The 20497-nt window shown below is 36.4% G+C and overlaps 1 protein-coding gene across 3 annotated transcripts in view; it reads left to right on the forward strand.

The window, feature by feature from the left end:
• The window catches only part of LOC122809331 (histamine H1 receptor-like), a 396814-nt gene extending 386247 nt beyond the window's left edge, over positions 1 to 10567 (forward strand). For all 3 annotated transcript variants that reach the window (XM_044080733.1, XM_044080734.1, XM_044080735.1), the window contains exons 3-4: positions 8153 to 8235; positions 8459 to 10567. In XM_044080733.1, the coding sequence (XP_043936668.1) occupies positions 8544 to 10364 (1821 nt within the window). In that variant the 5' untranslated portion in view covers positions 8153 to 8235; positions 8459 to 8543 and the 3' untranslated portion in view covers positions 10365 to 10567. The remainder of the gene's footprint in view (positions 1 to 8152; positions 8236 to 8458) is intronic.
• Positions 10568 to 20497: the final 9930 nt, after the last annotated feature.

Genomic DNA, 20497 nt, shown 5'->3' on the forward strand with positions numbered 1-20497 from the left:
TTGTTTGGAGAACCTTTGAACAAGAAAGGATTTATTTATTCCAGAGCTGCATAGCTGGATTTACCATTCTTCAGCAGTGTGCGTCAACTTACCAGCACCATCCTGAATTGGAGAACTTTAAGATATCTAATGACCTATAGCAGAACAATTAGAAATATAGAACAAGTTATTAGAAACAATTGGTATATTCTGAAGGCCTTTCTAGGCTATGGGAAATGGATCCCAGATAATCCATATTTCACTTACAGAAATTGTAATAATATAAAGAAATGCCTATGCTACAAAGATTTTGACTTAAATAGAACAGAATATATACAATATAATAAGAAAGGGACTTATCCCTGTCACAAGTGTGCATGTTGTAGTAATATAATTACAGCTACTGAGTTTATACATCCCACTAGTGGAAAGAGATTTGATATACACTGTGTAGCCACATGTAATACCCATAATGTGGTGTACTTAGTGTTATGTCAGCAATATACATGCTTTTATGTTGGTAAATCAACCAGAAGGTTGAGAGATAGGATAACCGAACATAAATTAGAGATCAGAAGGAAAGTGGCAACAAATTCTCTAGCCCAACATATAGAAGAGATGGATGTATCACATTATTTTTCTTTTTGTGTAATAGACATTCTGACTGTTAATATTAGGAGTGGGGACTTAGTAAATAGAATAGACAGAGAATATGAATGGATTACTCATTTACATGCTGTCTAACACCGTGGTTTAAATAAGCAAATTACTGTTAAACCTATTTTGAAGAAGAAACAACAACACATCAAATGATTGAGTAATGTATATATTTAGATATTTTGCACAGATTTCTTTTTAAGGTATATTGTGTATTAGAATAATTTATTTACATCAATGAGAATTATTACTGCTACTCAGACTTTTGTATGCATTTATGTTAAATTAAGTGTAATTTATACAGTATACTTGTTATTTTAGATAAAGAAATGTTCTTGGTTATATAACGTCATATCTATGTAGGTTTATGCGTATGTATCATGCATACATATATCTTCACATATATTTTGGGCTATTTATGAATATATATGTAAGTGTATCAATTGTATATGTTTGTCTTCAGTTTATTTGGCAGTAATACATATACTTTTATGAGTCTCTGAATAGGATATTATATGTCCCTTTAAGATCTTTCAGTGAAAAAGTTGATTAAATGCTGTTTTTAATGGCTTGATTAAGCTTTATTTATGATAGGTAGGCTGTGTCATGTGATTACTGATTTTTATGTATAAAGGATATACTATATTTATAGGAATTTTATTAACACTGAAAAAAGACTTATGTCTGAAAGCTTTGTTTTTTATTAATAGTACATTGGTGCAATGCTGTGGAACCTTCTTTTGTTTTGAGATTTATCAGAGGTCCCTTTGTTAGTATGGTATCTCAACAAATCATTTCTATGTAACTTCTTTACCTTGCTACTGGTCTGAACCAGATGTGATTGAGTGTACTCATGTTCACAGAACCTAGATGTTAATCCCTTGCCCTGAAGTTGAAAATCCTCATCTGTAGAGCAAATTCTATGAATCCTCATGTATTGAGATTTAGGGATATTCTGGATGATATGTTTTGGATGACAGCTGGAGGCATGCAGTAGAGTATTAGAGTGAAAAGAGTTTTTGGTATAGTGATGTGGCTAAAGTATCATCTTGTTGCCTTTTTACAAGAACATCAAGAAATGAAATACATTCCATGTCATGGTTTACTGCAAACTGAATACCCCACTTGTTTTCATTCAGATATTGAACAAATTATTGTAAATACATGATATCTTATTTCCAAACCATCCAGTAGTCATCCAAAAATCTCCTCCAAATATTTATTTCATCCAGAAATAGTTTATGGCTACCATCATATATATTCATTTGTTCCAGATATCCCATAAAAAGGTTGGCATAAATTGGTGTGAATGAAGCATCCATGGTTGTACCTTTAAGTTGTAAATAACAAGTGCCAATAAAGTAGAACACATTCTTGATTAAGACATGTTCAGCCAAACAGAGGAGAAAGGTGTTAAAGCCTGGACTATATAATGGCATTTCCCTTAACAAGTATTTCAGTACAGTAAGACCAGCTCAATGTGGAATACTTGTATGTAACAATGTGACATCAAACATGCACATAGCCCGCCCTGGGTCCAGTTGTGTAACTGATACAATATTGAGAAACTCCCTAGTATCCTGTATATAGGCTCTTACACCTTTTGACAATGGCTTCAGGTATATTGTCAAAAATTCAGATACTGGTTATGTACGAGAACCATTACCAGAAACAGTCTCCCTGCTGGCTGTGTAGCATTCTTATGAATTTTTGGAAGTAGGTGCAAATATTCTGGTAATGGATCCTTGACCCTCAAATGATATGAGGTTTTATCAGTAATAATCCATTCACTTACTGCCAGTTGCAAAAATTCATCAATTTCATGCTTAAATTTAGATGTTGGATCAATGGACATGGCTATGTAAAACCAATCATCTTTCAGTTGTCTTTCTTCTTCAGCTAAATACATACACCAGTCCATGACTACTTTACTCCCGCTTTTATCAGCATTAATGATTACAATGTTTTTATTGTTCCCTAAGTTTTAAAGCATGATGCTCTAATGAAGTCAAATTATTAGAGGAGAACTTTCTATCTAAATGTGTGCCAAAATGTAAATCTTTAGGCACACATTTTTGAAAAAATGTCAACATGCTTATTCATAGAGGGAGCAAATGTAGATTTTTGAAATCTGAAATGTGGTAAAGAAGTGACTATTAATTCATAATTCTCATTATTAAAAAATGCAGTCTAAGATTTAATAATCTGCAAAAAGAATTCAAATAATCCACAAAAGTATCTTCAGACACCATATAGCCAGGAATGAAACTGAGACCTTTATTTAACACCTGATGTTCAATGTCGGAAAAAAACACAGATTAAATATTATGTACATTATTTGAATTCACTACTTGGGTTTCAAAAATGCAGCAGAGTTTGTAGAATTACATCTTGACCTGTGTTTTCTCCCATCCCTCCTTCTACCTCTAAAGGGGCAGTACTGATGTTCTTTTCTAAACCTGAATGTTTGAAAGAACAACTCTTTTTGAAAGCTGATGACACTTGTTGTGACTCGGTTTCAGTATCTGTGAAGGAGAATGAATCCTCCCCAGAGGTATCACTAATGGATTTCTTAAGGATAGATTTTTTTTTTTCCTTTTTCTTTTTTGGCCAACATTGTAGATGTCTGCTTTACAAAATTTAACACTTTTGGCCTGTTCAAAGGGTTTTCCTAAACTATATTCTTTGACGTCTTTATTGAATTTAAGTAACTTCCTTTCTTTCAGTTCCCTTTCAAATTCTAATAAGTCAGTACTTAACTTTTGAAAACAAATTTTATAAATTTGATGGTCATCGAACTGTCTAGCCAGTTCACACATCTCAGTCACTTCTGACACATAGTCTTCTATTTTACATTCATAAAATGCATGTAAAACTTTTACAAATTGCATAGAAGTAGTTTGTTGTATTTCCGACCAAGCTGTCAATAAAATATTGTCAGCCTGGCCCACCAGTGCTTTGGTGCGAATTCACAGGCCCCTTGGAGAAATGCCCTTTGATAAGTATGCCTTAAGTATGCCTTAAACAATTTCAGGTGCTAAAAGCAGGATCTGAGATGTTTCATACTTTTAAAAAGCTTGCCAAGTATATCAACACATTGGTTCTCTGACTGAGATTCCTTATTCAATATGGTAGCTAAATTGGAATCTAATCCAAATACCTGAATATCATCCTTGTCTGCTGAAAGTCCCTCCAAAATGGTCATTAAATCCATTATAGTAAATATATATAGTAAGTAACTGAAAGATTATTAATGTCTGTTCAAACCTCTCGGTATAAATGCCAATCCTAGAACAAAAAAATAGGATGGATCATATGGAAAATATTATTATCAAGTTAAACCCAATAAGTCAGACCATTTTAGAACATTAAACCTAAATAGGTGCCTTAAAAATAATATTCCCTTTAGTTTGAAAGATTGCAATAGACAAACATTGGTGTATATTAATAGAGACATCCATACATTAGAACAAACAGACATTAACATTCGCATAAAATGAACCAACAACATAACATACCTAAATTCTTTAAGTGCAAGGCCCTGGAAGATATATATGATATTATTGCAATGGCTATTCCTTATAAAAACACCAACAATCACATATAAGTTGCCCCAATTGCCAGCTACTGAGATAAGTATCTAACGGAGCAATCCCCTCTATTGTACAAACCCCAACAGCCCTTAACACAAAATAATTGTGTCCATTCATGAAACAAAAAAATCATATATAATAATTTGGCTTTGCATGACATAATGTATACCAGGTCATACAAAAATATTCCATTACTATAGCACCAAAATTAGAAATAAAAGTCCAACCAGCCAAAAATATTGCTGATTGCAAAAAATGCCCACAGCACTGAATCAAATGGTAAACAGACACTCCGTTTTGGAAAAAGTACAGGCATACATGTTTGAATAGTGTGAATGACCCAAAAACACATCATTGGACATCAGAGTTGTAGATATTTAAACATTGCATTAAACATATACATAGTTTTAATGTTCTACTGGTTCTTTTTTAAACAAAACCCAACCCAATGGCTTGGTTTTAGCAAAAAAAATGGCAATAATGTGTCCAAAATGGTCTATATCAGCATTTCGAAAATTTAATAGTTCGAATCACAAAATATCGAACTGAAATGATCAAACTATTACATTTTTGAATGCTGATATAAAAAAACAAAAACAAAACAAAAAAAACTAAAGGGTGTAGGCAGAGGGGTAAGCCCCACTGCACCCCCCCCCACACCACCCACTACTTAAATATACCAACTCGACACCACACTACATTGTAGTAAATGGAAATCTCCCCTTATGGAGATTTCCATTTACTCGTTCAATGTTCTGCACATTCAGCATTCTCGCATCGACAATATCGCATTCTATATTGTCAACATTTGAGATGCTGATAGGAACCCATCCAAAATGCTTTAACATGCCCGTAACCTAAAGGACCCTTCAAACGTTCACCCCAAAGTACCTGAATGTATCAATTCTTACCATAGTGTTAGGAATAAATGCTCTACCAATGCATTACATAAGCATACCATTAAACATTCATCTGCCCAATTCCATTTTATTGTTATCAATAAGGTATGTGGCAACAGGAACTGTAAAGCTGGTTGGCACAATATTTTAAATAAAAAGGAAAAAACCTGGATTGTGAGACTGGGTCATCTTTTTCCACCTAGTTTGAATGAACACTTATCAACAATGTTTTGATTTGTGAATGGTTGATTTGTAAATTTTGTTTTACATTTCGCTATATTTATGGGGTTTGGTATTGCAGTCTGTGTTATACATTGAAAAAGGTTTTTAGTCGAAACCGGTCTGTTGACTGTCATTTGACTTTAATTAAAGTCATTTTTTCCTCTCATACTAGTGCTGGCCTAGTTTATTTCATAATTTGCTTTTTCATTTGGGCCTTTGCACTTGCCATCCATGCAAATTTCTGCTGCTGCTTCCTGGCCTTTGTATTTCACTGGTGGCGTTTTTGTGAGAGGTTTCATTATTTGACTCTCCAGTTGGGAGAGTTTTCGGCCAATCATTTCATATTTTTTGGGCTGTATTTGAGCAGATTTAGTGTTCCTATTGCCCATCCACAATGTTGAGTTCAGTAGATCCTATTTTTGGAGTGGATTCTATCTTTGACGTGGATTTCTGTTTAGACTGGCTGTTTTGGCATTTTTGCTGATTTCCTTTTGGACTCATGACTATTATGATGGATAAATGAAAGTTGCACCTTTGTGCTCTTACTTTAGCCACATCAGTATGCCATAAACATTTTCACTCTAATAATCTACTGCATGCCTCCAGCTGTCATCCAAAACATGTCATCCAGAATATGCCTAAATTTCAATACAAGAGGATTTGTATAATTTGATCTACAGCTGAGGATTTTCAACTTCAGGACAAGGAATTAAAATCTAGGTTCTGTGAACATGGATACACTCAATCACATCTGGTTCAGATCAGTAGCGAGGTAAAGAAGTTACATAGAAATTATTTGTTGAGATGCCATACTAACAAAGGGACCTCTGATAAATCTATCAGGTTCATAACGAGTTATGGAAAAAACACCTCTTGTTTCATGGATTTGGTGCAGCAACATTGGGACATCTTATTATCTGATGAACAATTGAATGATCTCTTGCAGGCCAACTGTCATGTTTCTTTTAGGAGACGTAAAACATTAGGTGGCTACTTCAATCATTATAAACGCAGAATGCCATAGTCAAATATCACTCATGGTACATTTTATGGCACTAAACTTGTTGGATGTTTTCCCTGCAGTCATTGTTCATTCTGTAAACACATATTTCATACTAAAGAATTCACCACCAAAAATACACCCTGTATGTTTCACATTAATATATTTGCAAATTGTAGCAAGGATTGGGTAGTTTATTTAGCTGTATGCACGTGTTCAGACTTTTATATAGGTCAAATTTCGAGACCCATTAGATTGCATATATCTGAACACCTCAGTAATATTAGGAATAAATGCACCACCAATGCATTATGTAAGCATACCATTAAACATTCATCTGCTCAATTCCATTTTACTGTTATCGATTAGGTATGTGGCAACAGGAACTGTAAAGCTGGTTGGCACAATATTTTAAATAAAAAGGAAAAAGCCTGGATTTTGAGATTGGGTGGTGTTTTTCCACCTGGTTTGAATGAACACTTATGAACAATGTGCTGGTTTGTGATTGGTTGATTTGTAAATGTTGTTTTACATTCCCATATACATATATATATATATATATATATATATATATATATATATATATATATATATATATATATATATATATATATATGGGGTTTGGTATTCAGTCTGTGTTATACATTGAAAAAGGCTTTGAGTCGAATCCGGTCTGTTGACTGTCATTTAACTTTAATTAAAGTCATTTTTTTTCCAATAATACTAGTGCTGTCCTGGTTTGTTTCACACTTTACTAACTGGGTCCAGCTTGGTTGGTAGTCACACTTAAATATATTTGAAACTTCCCACACTGATCATCCAGAGCCATATATTGTGTATACTACACTGATAAGTTTTTTTTTTTTAAGTTAAATACAGGATGTCCGCAGTCATACTGGCAAGGCTTCTACTTTTTCTGACCCTCATTAACCCTATCTGATGGTTTGATTGAAGCTATAGAGCTCTGAGTTAGATCTTTTCTACCCAGATGAATTCTTCTATAGCGTGGTCTTCTAGTACCAGCTGCCTTAGCTCCTCCTCTCACAGTGTCTCCTCCAATTATATTCCTGATTCCCATATGTTCTAGTACTTCTTTGTGGCAGGATACATTTGCTTAAGAGCTCACTTTCAGCAACCTCTGATGTTGTTTCTGCACTTACGCAGTATTCTAGTAGCTGCTGCATTTACAGAAAGTATGAAATCTCATGTTTTTAGCATCTGAATTTTCAGACAGTACATCTAAATGCTTGACCATAGTACCTTTTTTTTGCTAAAATTTCCAAAGTCATACTTGTCACCCTAGTCAGTTATTCCATTCAAGTTATACCTAATCATGCTCTGATTTATCTCTGGGTAACTATGTCCAAAAGCTGTTACTCCACATTCACTTACCTCCTTACCAGTCTAATTCTGAGCATATTTGTTGCCATTTCTGCACTGAGTACTTATTTTGTTTTAATTTACCTTCCTGTTCCTTGCTTTTATATTAGGTATTTTTTATCATCATCCTTTCAAGCGCTAAACTGACACAAAGCTGTAGCAAGAATGTTTTTCTGACAAAATACAAATGTGTACATGTGAGAAGTATTTGCTAATCCAAGCTATTCATGCAAAGTATGCATATTTATTTTCTGAACTAAATTGATGCACAAAACTACTTTTGGCTAGCACAGAGTAAGCCACACTTGTCATGCCATGGTAACTTCTCTAATATATACTAATTATAAAGTGAGGTAGAAACTTTCTAAATGTCTGAGGGGTAAAGCAAAAATCTTAGATGAAGTTTTTCTCTCTCTTTCTAGGTTTATTCCTTCTGTTACACCTCTTTTGCTTATGGGGCAGCAATTCAAGATTCCCTGATGGTACATTGCAAGAAGTACAAAACGTAAGTATAATGTCTGTGGTTCATATTATTAATATATTTTGACAGTCTCCCCAGAAAAAATATAAGGAAACAATGTAAGTCATCTACATGCCTATACTGTCACTGTCCGGATATGAAGAAGTGTAGTTTCCATTATATTCTAGTAGTTTCCATTAACTTTATTCCTCTTAGTCCACTGTTTAAAAACATTCTAAAAACTTTTCTTTTTATTTTTATTTTGCAGGTGGTGTAAATACATTCAAACAGGAAGGAATCAAAGTTTGCTTAGACAGTGTCTTTCTTCTAAACTTGGCCAAAAAGAGTGAACAATGGAAAACACAAGTGTGAACCCACACTCATACAGATGTATCAGTGTATGTCTAAACCAGTCTGGCCAATCAAACTGCTCTGTTAATGAAACAGATGCAGATTTGCCAAAGAAAGCTGGCCTTGGAGTGCTCCTTGGCCTTTTCACCATAGTGACTGCCTTAATGAATTTGCTTATTTTCTGTGCTATCAGGAAGGAGAAGGCACTTCATACTGTTGGAAATATGTACATTTTAAGCTTAGCAGTGGCAGACTTCATTATTGGGACTATTGTTATGCCAATAAGCATTCTATATTTTGTCACAGGAGAGTGGACATTGGGCCCTATGGCCTGTAAATTATGGCTATGTGTGGACTATGTAGCTAGTACAGCATCAATATTTAATTTATTTGCACTTTGTGTGGACAGATATCGTTCAGTGGTAAATCCTCTGGGTTATATTCCATTTCGAACTCGTAGAAGGGCATCTTCTCTAATTGCTGTAGCATGGCTTTTATCATCAACATGGATTATTCCAATTTTAAGCTGGCACAGCTTTGCAGATGTTGTCCCTAACAATAGCTGTGACTGTGATACTGATTTCAGTAACATCATGTGGTTCAAGATCCTTACAGCTACGATTAACTTTTATCTTCCTACTGCATTCATGATCTGCTTTTATATCATAATCTTCCTTTCTGTTAGGAGGCACTGCAAACATAGAACAGGGGCTAATGGGTCAGTCAGATATGAATCTGTACATAAGCAGAAAACACTTTGTTACATGTGTACATATCAGTCAGAAAGTAAAAGTGAAAAAACAGTCCCTATCGGGCACCTCTCAGAAAAGAAGGCCAGTTTTAGTGAAGACATGGATACACTTAACCAAGCAGAGCAAAATGATGAAATGTGCAAAGAATTCATTGAGAAAAATGATTGTGCTCAAAATGGAAGAGTGGATTCTGTATCAAATAGCAGTGCTAGTTGGAGTGATGGGCCTTGCTTCTTTGGAAGTCCAGGTCTAAGTACATCCCAGTGTAAAGCACGCCAACTTGTGCACATGCCTATTTCCCATCTAAGCACAGTGTTCCAGGAACGTGACTCTGACAGAAACAATTATACTGAACAAGTGGCCTCTTATGACGCTCCCTTGAGAAGCTGCAATTCAGTGCAGTTGCAGAGCAGAAGCAACATCTCCACAGACTTCAAACAGCAACATGAGGCCATAGCTGTCAGACATTTACAGAATGTAAAAATGAGTCCAGCCTGGGATACAGAGGAAAGATGTCTGATCAAAGGTAACAGTGTTCATGTATGTTCTGCAGATTCAGAGGACAGAGGAGGCTCAACACATGTCAGCCTGAAATGGAGTCTGCATCGACAGAGACAGAGACAGAGAAGCCCTAAAGAACAGAGGTATATCTCATCTAACAATAAAGTAATAAACTCTAATATTTCAAATGAGAAAAACTGTCTAAACAGAAGCCAAACCAACAAATTATGCCAGGGAAAACTGTATAGGTCAACTAGATCCACAAGCTGTCAACAGCAATATCTATCACAATTGAATTTAAGGCTCAAAAGAGAGCAAAAGGCAGCCACACAGCTGGGGGTAATAGTATTGGTTTATTTGTTGTGCTGGATCCCATATTTTGTTGTTTTCATAAAACCTCCTCTGCATGATGAGACTGCGGAGGCCAGCAGCAAGTATTTCAACACATTTACCGTATGGCTTGGTTACACTAACTCCATGCTGAATCCCTTTATATACCCACTGTGCAACAAAACTTTTAGAACAACTATCAAAAAGATGCTGATGCGCAAAACATTTCAGGCTAGCTAACTACAACACTGCCTTCGTGGAAGAAAGGACTTGCTGACCTCACTGCCTAATAAAAATAAATATATGATATGAAATGAAAGTGACTTTTGTTTTTTCGTTGAGTTGTAAGCTTATTTAAAAACTACTGTTTGAATGAGATACCCTGTGATGTACTTTACTGGGCTACTATTCTTTTTTAATTAAACAAAACTGTCAGTGATCCATCAAGTAGTTTTTGTCCCCTTTGAACTACATAATTGTTGAATTATGTGAGTGCTATTTTCAAACATGCAATTGCATAGGGCTGGTAAATCATATAACTATATACCACAGCCCTACATATTTTTTGAAAGTGTTAGTACACAATGACACAAATGTGTATACACCTTTTTATGTGCAAGATCCCTGATATGCAGAATGTCTGCAATTGAAGTTTCACACTGTAATTTTCACAATTCACAAACATCTAAGTCATGGTGTTTGATGTGTAGTTGATGCTGATAAGTATTGGAATGAAAGTGCAGAGTAACCACACCGGCAAGTGTAATAATGTGCCTGATATTGCTGTGCCTGCTATAATGTTCCCAAGCAACGTGTTCACAAATATAAAATCATGTGCATAATAGAGAGGATTAGGAGCAGGCCACCAATCATAACCTGCTTATTATATATTCAGGACACGGATGCCAAGAAATTCACAGAGAGGGTGAATGTAACGCAGTGCATCACCCTAAGGATAAGTTTCTCTCTTCCAAAAGGCAACTCCTTTTGGGGGAGGGAGAGTGTCAGATGGCTGTGAATCTGCATGCATATTAGGTTTGCCTTTTTTCACTTTACGTAGCCTAACTCCCCCTTTAATAGGACTGCTTGATTTGCTTTCCCTGACGTGTGTTTGTGCTTGTTCACATGCATAATGAAGCCATTCAGTCTAATGCTGCCTTTCAAGTCCAAGCATATATTCCTACCCCTCGAACTGCAAATTTCCCCACCCCGTAAAGCATTCCATACGTCTTTCATCAGAAGGCAGTGACAATATAGCACACTGGATTGCTTCCCTCACTTCAAGATGGGCAACTTAATGTTGGCCACTCATTCCCAGCCTTTATCACTGCATCTCCCATGAGATCTCAAAGCTAGACTGCTTATATTATTCCATCCTTCATCACTGGATCTCCCATGATCCCTCAGAGTTAGACTGTTCATATCATCCCAGCCTTTATCACCAGATCTCCCATGATCCCCCACAGTTAGCCACTAGGCTGCTCCTGTCATTATTTCCAAACTAAAATAAGTCCTGACAGCTTGAGCATACATACATACATACATACATACATACATACATACATACATACATACATACATACATACATGCATGCATACATACATGCATACAAACATACACACATACATACATACATACATGCATGCATACATACATACATACATGCATGCATACATACATACATACATACATACAGCTAAAACACATACACATACACATACACTTGTCTGTCACTTTACAAGCAAAGATACCACATAAAAATAATTTGTCATATCACTTTGGCCCACCTGCATTCTGCTTCACTCATTCTCAGTTCAAGGTTACTGTACCTCAGAAAAGTGTGATCTCTAAAGTACATAAAAAAATTTGACTCGCTCTTCTCTGACAGTCGGTGATCTGAGAGAACATAGAAAAGAAGGCATATGAAGCACAAATGCATTGTTCTTTTAAGGAGTGCTCTACAACATCAGAAAAATCAAGTCCTTGCTGAGGCAGCTGTAACATGAGCACCCTTGTTTCAAACAGTGTCAGCCCTTTTTACCCACTCCTTCACCCAGGCTACTTCTGGGGCATTTATGGTGCAAGTAAGGATTTGTCCCTGTACACTGTAGCATGACCTGTGTGTCACATACATTTTAGCATCTTGACTATGAAGTTTATTTTCAGGATTAAAATGTATACTATAACTACTATGACTACAGTTTACGAGGTGATGTCACAAAAAATGTATATCTGAAAAGGGCAGAAATGATAGATAACTTATGCTGATAAATTAATGTAGTCATAGAAAGTATGATGCTGAAGTCACTCAGATGAGTTCTAAGTTAGAGATGGGTTGAAGAAATTCAGGGAACAGCATCTCAAGCAGTATGTCTAGGGAACCGAAGGTAAGTTTAATCTCTGACATTTAAAGATGGACCTTAACATCCCAATGTTTGGATGGTGGCCTAATGGTTAAGGTATTGCCTTCCAAACATAAAGTACAGGGTTTGAGTCCCACATGAGATAACTGGCTAGGCTTAAAATGGCTTGCAAGGGCAGTTAGCCTAGTACTAACCTATGCACCTCAACATTACCCACTCCCACAATATCAGCCAACATATTAGCAGTTTTAATAACAAAATGTAGAAGCTTTATTTCAAAGTTTCAAAAAGATGACACTAGGAGATCTCCCTTAAAAAGTGTTATCATGAGAAGGAATATGGGAATTATGTTGAGAACATGCAGAAATAAAAGGCATTAAGGCTTTCATTCATATTTCTTTAAACTCATAACATTTTTCCTTTTGCAGAACTGAAAAAAAATTAATATGATTTCATGAAAGAGGTTTACTTTTAATTATGCAAAGTGAAGTGAAAATGCAGATAATTACTAATATGCACAGAATATTTTGTTAAATGCAGTGTTTGCATCCTAGGTTGAGGCACTGTACAGTGCCTTAATTTTGTCTTCTTGCACTCCCTTTATTTTAGTCTTGGACACTGTTCCTGATGGTAATTTCTAGCATTATACAACTCATTTACAACATGACCATCTTCAGAGGTCAATAGGCTAACACCAGGTTATAATTTGACATTAATGGGCAGTGCCTACAGTAGAAGTTTTCTTTTTGTTTAATTAAAAACGTTTTTTTTCATTTCTTTCAGTGCAGTGATAGAAGTGGAGTGCATCATATAAAGAAAACATGCTGTAAGCATTTCATCCTGTATTCACTATCTGTACTAAATACTAAAGGGGGGGGTGTTGAAAATGTGGAACATGGGGTTTATTAACAACTTATTTAAGCAAGAGACGGTACTGAGAAAGTTGTGGATGGTGTCATTGCAGGAAATAGAGATGATAAAAAGGGAAGTAGCAAAACTGGAATGTGTGGATTTTGAGTGCTCAGAGGTTAGTTGCACGAAAGAAGGGAAGAGAAGAGCTGATATCTTGATGAAAGGGAAACTGGATTGTAAAGAGAAGTATAAATAGGAAGATGCACAAGGCAGGTGTATTGTAGGGAAGTGGGCCATGGAGGAAAATAGGTAACCATTTGAAATGCTAGAACCTGCTAGAACAAACCCCAAAACATGGAGCATGAATAGCTAAAAGAACAAACTTAGATGTACTAAGTCCAAGATGGCCATCTCCCATAATATTCCCTTCTCTCCAAGATATGGTGATTTTGGAATTAGTATATATAAGTTCAGGGGTGGTGGGGGCTTGACCCCTCAAAAAAGAAATTTGAAGAAGAGTGATTTTCAAGATTTGCTCTTCTCCTGTAGTTTCAGTCTTTTTTTCAGCTTGTCAGCACTCGACATTTCAGGTGCTGATATTTCAATAGGGAGCCAGGAAAATTATTTAATGTATGGAGTGCATTATGGACATAGAGAAGTCAAGGTGGAGGTCATGAAAGAATGGTTAGAGTAGATCAAAGTGAAGTGAGGAGTAGGAAGACAGGATTATAGCTTGAGGCAACCTCAACATGTTACATATTCATGGTAGAGATAGGTTGTTTGGGGCCACTGAGTTCCACAAGAAGTGTTTGGGTGCTGCAAGCACTGTTACTAGGAACCCTTTGAAAAGGATGAAGGTAATATTGAGGATGAAGAAGAGTGTTAAATGATGAGCAAATGATAGGAGTGGCGGAGTAAGTTGATGCCAATGAGCTAAGATGTGGTAGGGGGCCAGATGGCTTTTTTGGTTGTGTTTTTGAACAGGGTTGGAATGCAGGTAAAGGTTAGTATGACAAAAATGTTTAATGTACTTCTGGAGGAGGACAATTTGAAATCAATATAAGAGGCAATGCTGACAATCCTGTATAATGCAAAGGTGAGTGGGGAAGAGCAAACAAATTATCGTTCAATATCTTTGTGCAACATTAATGGGAAATATTTGGCAAGATACTCACAGCTAGTTTAGAGAAAAATCTGCACAAGATTTTGGAGGACAAACAAGCGAGCTTGTGAAGAGTAAGGCAGCAAAGGATCATTGGGGGTACTGTTAAACTTTCTAGGTTGGGTTGAGTTGTATGGTGGGGAGAAAGCTGAAATAGTGTTTATAGATAACCTGAAAGCCTTATACAGTAGGCCGTGGGACTGAAAGTTTAAAATATTAATTCTGGTTATAGAATATGGTAGATTGATAGCAAGAATAAATGCAACATTTAACAAAATGGGCTTCATGATTTTTGAAAATGGATGTCTAAAAGGTAAAATTATTTTAGAAAGGGGAAATTGTAATTTAAGAAACTGGCAACCAGGAATTTTGATAACCAGATGCCTGTCTGGTAAAGCTCTTTAAGGATGAAACTAAGGTATGCCAGTTTCATTTTTTTCTTTTGTTTTATGATAAAATGCTTGCTGCAGAGATTAAAAGTAAAGTATAAAGAGAAAAGGGGAAGAGATATGATAGGAGTTTATTTGCAGATGAGTACATGATTCTGTAAAGGGATTTCTTAAAACAATCACCCAAGATCAAGATATTAGATGCATTTATGAAAGTTGGAGGTTTCTAGACTGAAGTATCACCAACAAAGTCTTAAGGGTAGGAGGAGAGGAAGAACTGCTGGAATTACCTGAGTGAAAGGGCAAATAAATACCAATGCTTGAAAGGGCACACAGAGTAGAAGAGGCAACTGGGGAAAAATTATTTATTTATTTGTGAAAAAAGGTGGGAAGATGCTGGATAATTGGATGGTGAAGGTTTTTTTTTTCCAGAAAGTTAGGCTATATTTGGTAAAGTCACTGGAATCCCCTAACATAATATATTTAGAGGAGCATTAATATTATTCTACAAAGTAAAGAGAATGGAGAAAGATTCAAAAGACTTGTGACCATTTTCTGCAGAAAAGAAGCAGGGGATGAATGCATATTTGCAGGTCAGGAGCAAAGAGAAAGAAAGGTAACTGTGGAATGCCAGATTATAGGAGTTGCTCACAGGCTAGAATGAGGGGACAAGCAAAGGGTGTATTTGATTTAGTTATGTAGGAATAAGGGAAGAAGGGGATGGGGCAAATGGGTTAGGAAAATGGAGGAGGATGCAGATCAGATGGGGAGGAGATTAGCAAGAAATGCTTTTAAGTGTTATGGACCAGAAAAAAATTGCGCATTGTTTGGAGAGCATGACTGCTAAGAGAGAGATAATGAGTGTCCTTGAAAAATGGGAGACTGCTTGATTGAAACTGAGAAAACATTTCTGTTATGAGGGGGAAAGGAAAGGTTAATAGCATTTGAGGTGTTGCTCAAGTACAGTACTATGATCTGGGGTTAGAAGAAAGGCTGAATCTTAAACCAATGGTATCCAATAAAAAAAAATGAAAAGCAAGAGAGGATGCATAAGGAAGGAGTGCAAGATGGCAGGTAGTATAGAAGAAATTGGAAATGATGGAAAGGGATAGAGGTGCAAAACAAGTTTTATTTACAGAAAACTAAGGTCCTAGGGAATGAAAGAGGAATTAGAGTTTTTGCACACTCAGTAGGTGAGGGAAGGAGCAGTACAGAAAGATGATGTGATGTTGGAAGCTGTGTGGAATATGACAAGAACATTAGAAAATGTGGACCCAGTGGAGCATGTATACTGAAAGTTATTTCATGCATGGTATGAAACACCCATTCGGGGTAAAAGGGGGATGGATACTGAAGCTAAGTGTTGGAGGTGTGGCGTGGAGAAGGATGATCACCTGTACATTAGCTGGGAGAATGAGGTAGTTAGGGAAATGTGAAGGCACTTCGGGGATATATATAATCTCTCTCTCTCTTTATATGTATATATATATATATATATATATATATATATATATATATATATATATATATATATATATATATATATATATATATATATATATATGGAGAGAGAGATGTAGAGATAGCTATAGATATAGACGTAGGTATAGATATAGAATAGATATAGATAAAATATATATATATATATATATATATATATATATATATATATATATATATACAGACATTGCCAACATACTGGCTCACAGGTTCAGTGCAAACTTCTCCCCCCTAAAGGAGAGATATCTATACCAAATGATTGTAGCCCCCCAAACATCTCTAACGCCCAGGTGAGAACTGCTCTCTCCAAGGCAAAGAACACAGCATCCATGGAACCTGATGGTGTCCCCGGCTGTGTGCTCCATGAACTCAACGAGGAATTAAACCCACAGTTAGGACAGCTGTTTAATCTTAGTCTCACCTCTGGATACGTACCCAGGGAGTGGCGCAGCGACTGTGGTCCCACTCCACAAAGGCGGTGCCTCCACCGACCCTGGAAATTACCGTCCCATTAGCTTGACAAGCCTTATCTGCAAAGCCATGGAGAGGATCATAATGGATCTCATAAATAAAGACATAGGGAACTTGCAGACTTTGGATCCAACCCAGTTTGGCTTTGTCAAAGGCAGATCATGCCTTCTAAACTTGGTTGACTTCTTTGAAACAGTCACCAAGGCCATTGTCGAGGAAAGGCAGTCCATACAGCCTACCTAGACCTGGCAAAGGCTTTTGATACAATACCTCACTCGGGTATCATTGAAAAACTCATCAACTTAAATGTAAACCCATACATTACAAGATGGGTTGCAAACTGGCTGAGTGACAGAACCTACAGGGTCAGAGTTGCTGGCGCCATGTCAGACTCAAAGCCTGTCACAAGTGGTGTCCCACAGGGCTCAGTCCTGGGCCCACTCTTGTTTGGCATCTACTTTTCTGAAGTACAAGCAAACACAGGAGGGTTATGGCTGACAAAGTTTGCAGATGACTGCAAACTGGGCGCCGTAGTTGAAAACACATCCGACACAGATATCCTTCAGAAGGGTCTCACAGAAACGGATAACTGGTGCCAGAGCCATGGCCTAAAGTTAAATGCCAAGAAATGCATAGTCATACCCTTCGGGAAAAATAAGGTTACCCCTAGCTACCATATAGGTGGCAATCCCCTGAACACAGAAGAAGTTATTAGGGACCTGGGAACCCAGGTTGACAGTAGCCTTTCATTCGACACTCATATTGCTAAAGTAGTTAGAAAGACCTTCTACATTGCCCACCTTATCATGAAGGGATTCACATCTAGATCAAGGGAAGTCATAGTCTCCCTATACTCATCACTCATCAGACCAATGATCGAGTACAATACCCCATTCGGAATGTATCTGACCCGACACTTGCAGCAGCTGGAGAGGCCACAAAAGTTCCTCACCAAAAGGATAAAGGTTCTCAAAAATCTGTCTTATGCTGCCCGACTGAAAGAACTCCAGTTATATTCAGTTGCTTACCGCTTGCTCAGAGGTGACCTATGCCTGACATACAAGGTCATGTCAAACCCAGATTTGATGAACATGCTTCATCTCAAAAAATCTAGATCCCTCAGAGCCACAAGGGCGGGAGACTTAAACCTCGACACGGTTATTAATAGGACGTGCTGGAGGGATAGATTCATCACCCAAAGACTCCCTATGCTGTGGAACAAAATCCCGGTTTATGTGAGGCAGAGCACCTCGCTGGCCTTGTTCAAGAGGAATCTTGACCAATGGATGGGAGATCGCAGATACACCCCAGGGGTTACCTCAGTGTCACTGCTTGACAGAGGCACAGCAAAATAATGGGCATAGTTTCTCCAAACTAAAGGGGTGGCGTAAGCCACAAAACTATGGGCTAGGCTTATAAATGCCCTCGGGCAGATAGCCTAGTATGAACCTATGAACATATATATATATATATATATATATATATATATATATATATATATATATATATATATATATATATAGGTGTATAGGTGCCATAAATCTGGTCACAGCACACATTTATCTTATTTATCTTATGCCACTTTGGTAATTTCTACCACTGATGAAAGTGGTCACATTATATTACACTCGAACAGCAACTGTTTAACTGTAATATAAGTAAGGAATTTAATTCTTTCTCTGTGGTTGTGCAATTATGGGCATAGTATATTCAATGTTGTGGGGTCTGAGAGGCAAAGCCCCCAAGGAAAAAGCAAAGCTTGTGGTTGTTTTAGGTGATCACAAATATAGTGCATTTGTTTACATTTGCAATCACTTAATTTAAATTTTTTTTAGATGGTAGTGATCACATATGAACTTGTTCGACATATTTGCTGTCAATCAAAGTTCATCAGCGATCTAAAGAAATATACTCATATATATATATATATATATATATATATATATATATATATATATACACACACACACACACACACACACACACACACACACACACACACACATGACTATATCATCAAACAGCAAAATTTCTTTTGAAGAAAACAAAGTGGCTAAGGCAGTGATCGAGTACAAAACCAACCACACTAACACTGCCTTAGATCACCACAAACAACCAGGAATGGCACTAAATCAAAACATTTTTTTCAACCTATCCAAAGTTGAAAAAAAAAACACTTTGGACAAATTGATGTCTAATAATGACATGCATATCATGAAACCTGATGCGGGAGAAGGTTTGCTTATCATGGACAGGGTGGATTATGCTGGAAGAATGCTGAACTTGTTATACCACGGGGACATATATTTAAATGTGTCTAAAAATGAGGTGAACATTTTGTATAGGAAAATTGTTTTTTTTGTCTGGAATGGATAAGGTTGTTTTTCATGATGAAGTATTGTTTGCTGCTATTGATGTAGTAGATCTCTTTACTGTAATCCCACATGAGTTGGGATTAGAATGGTTTGAGCAGTCTATTGCAAGGTTTGATTTTCTGTTCCACAGTGAGTGCCACATTCTTGCTGAATTTATGGAATTGGTTCTCAAATACAACTATGTGTTTTTTGAAGGGGAAATTTTCTAACAGAAAACTGGTGTGGCAATGGGTGTTACATGTGCCCCTATTTTTGTGAATCTAGTATTATTTGAATGGGAAAGAAGATGCATTGCTAATTCTCTGTATTTTAAGCATTGTCACCTCTACATTAGATTTCTTGATGACAGATGTGTTGTGTGGACAGGATCTAAGGACTATCTGGATTAATTCAGCCATTAATTATCTAATACTACTGAATTTCTCAAATTTATGTCACACATAACAGAAAATGAATTTAATTATTTGGATGTCTTAATTTATAAAGATATAGGGTTGAGGAGATAGTTATCTAAACTTTACCGTAAACTGACTTACTGTAATTCTTTCCTTCAGTTTGGTAGTGAACATCCTTTGTCTCAGAAAAGAAGTGTTGTTAAAGGCCAACTGGTACGTGTAGCTCACATGACATCTTTGTTTGATGAATTTGTGGATGATGGTGAAAATTTAAGGAACATGTTTCTACAAAGGGGCTACCCTAACCAGCTCTTATGGAGGTCATTTCTGGTTGGGGTAAGAGGTTTCTTCCTATTCTAGGGAGAAGGGCTAATTTGGATGGTTTTAGTTCATACACTAACATTAATTCTACAAGATCCCAGAATAACAAAAGTTTTTGTTCTGCAATTTGTTTGGGATATAATATGGAGTATTTTTATATAAAGGAGATTATTTTTAAGTACTGAAATTTGTTTATTCAACTGCCTGGTACATTAGATGTTTTTTAAAAACCTTCCCAAGTTTACATATAGGAAGGGTTTATGTTTGAAGAATATGTATGAGTCAAATAAAGTTCACTGCATACACAGAATTAATGGGAAAACTGGTACATGTAACTGCAAACAATGTCCTTATGTAAGTAACACTGAGGTAATACACTTGGAAAGCCATGGAAAAGAGTTAACAGTTCAGAGTTACTTCATTTGTAACACTACTGAAGTTGTGTACATGTGCACTTCTCAATGTAGTACCTTTTACTTTAATAAAACAGAAAGGGCAGTTAAGAAACATATATATGAGCATGTATTCGAAATCGCACATGATG

The sequence above is a fragment of the Protopterus annectens genome, chromosome 8.part0 (assembly GCF_019279795.1).
Source record: "Protopterus annectens isolate FY-2018-M chromosome 8.part0, PAN1.0, whole genome shotgun sequence".
Taxonomy (NCBI): domain Eukaryota; kingdom Metazoa; phylum Chordata; order Ceratodontiformes; family Protopteridae; genus Protopterus; species Protopterus annectens.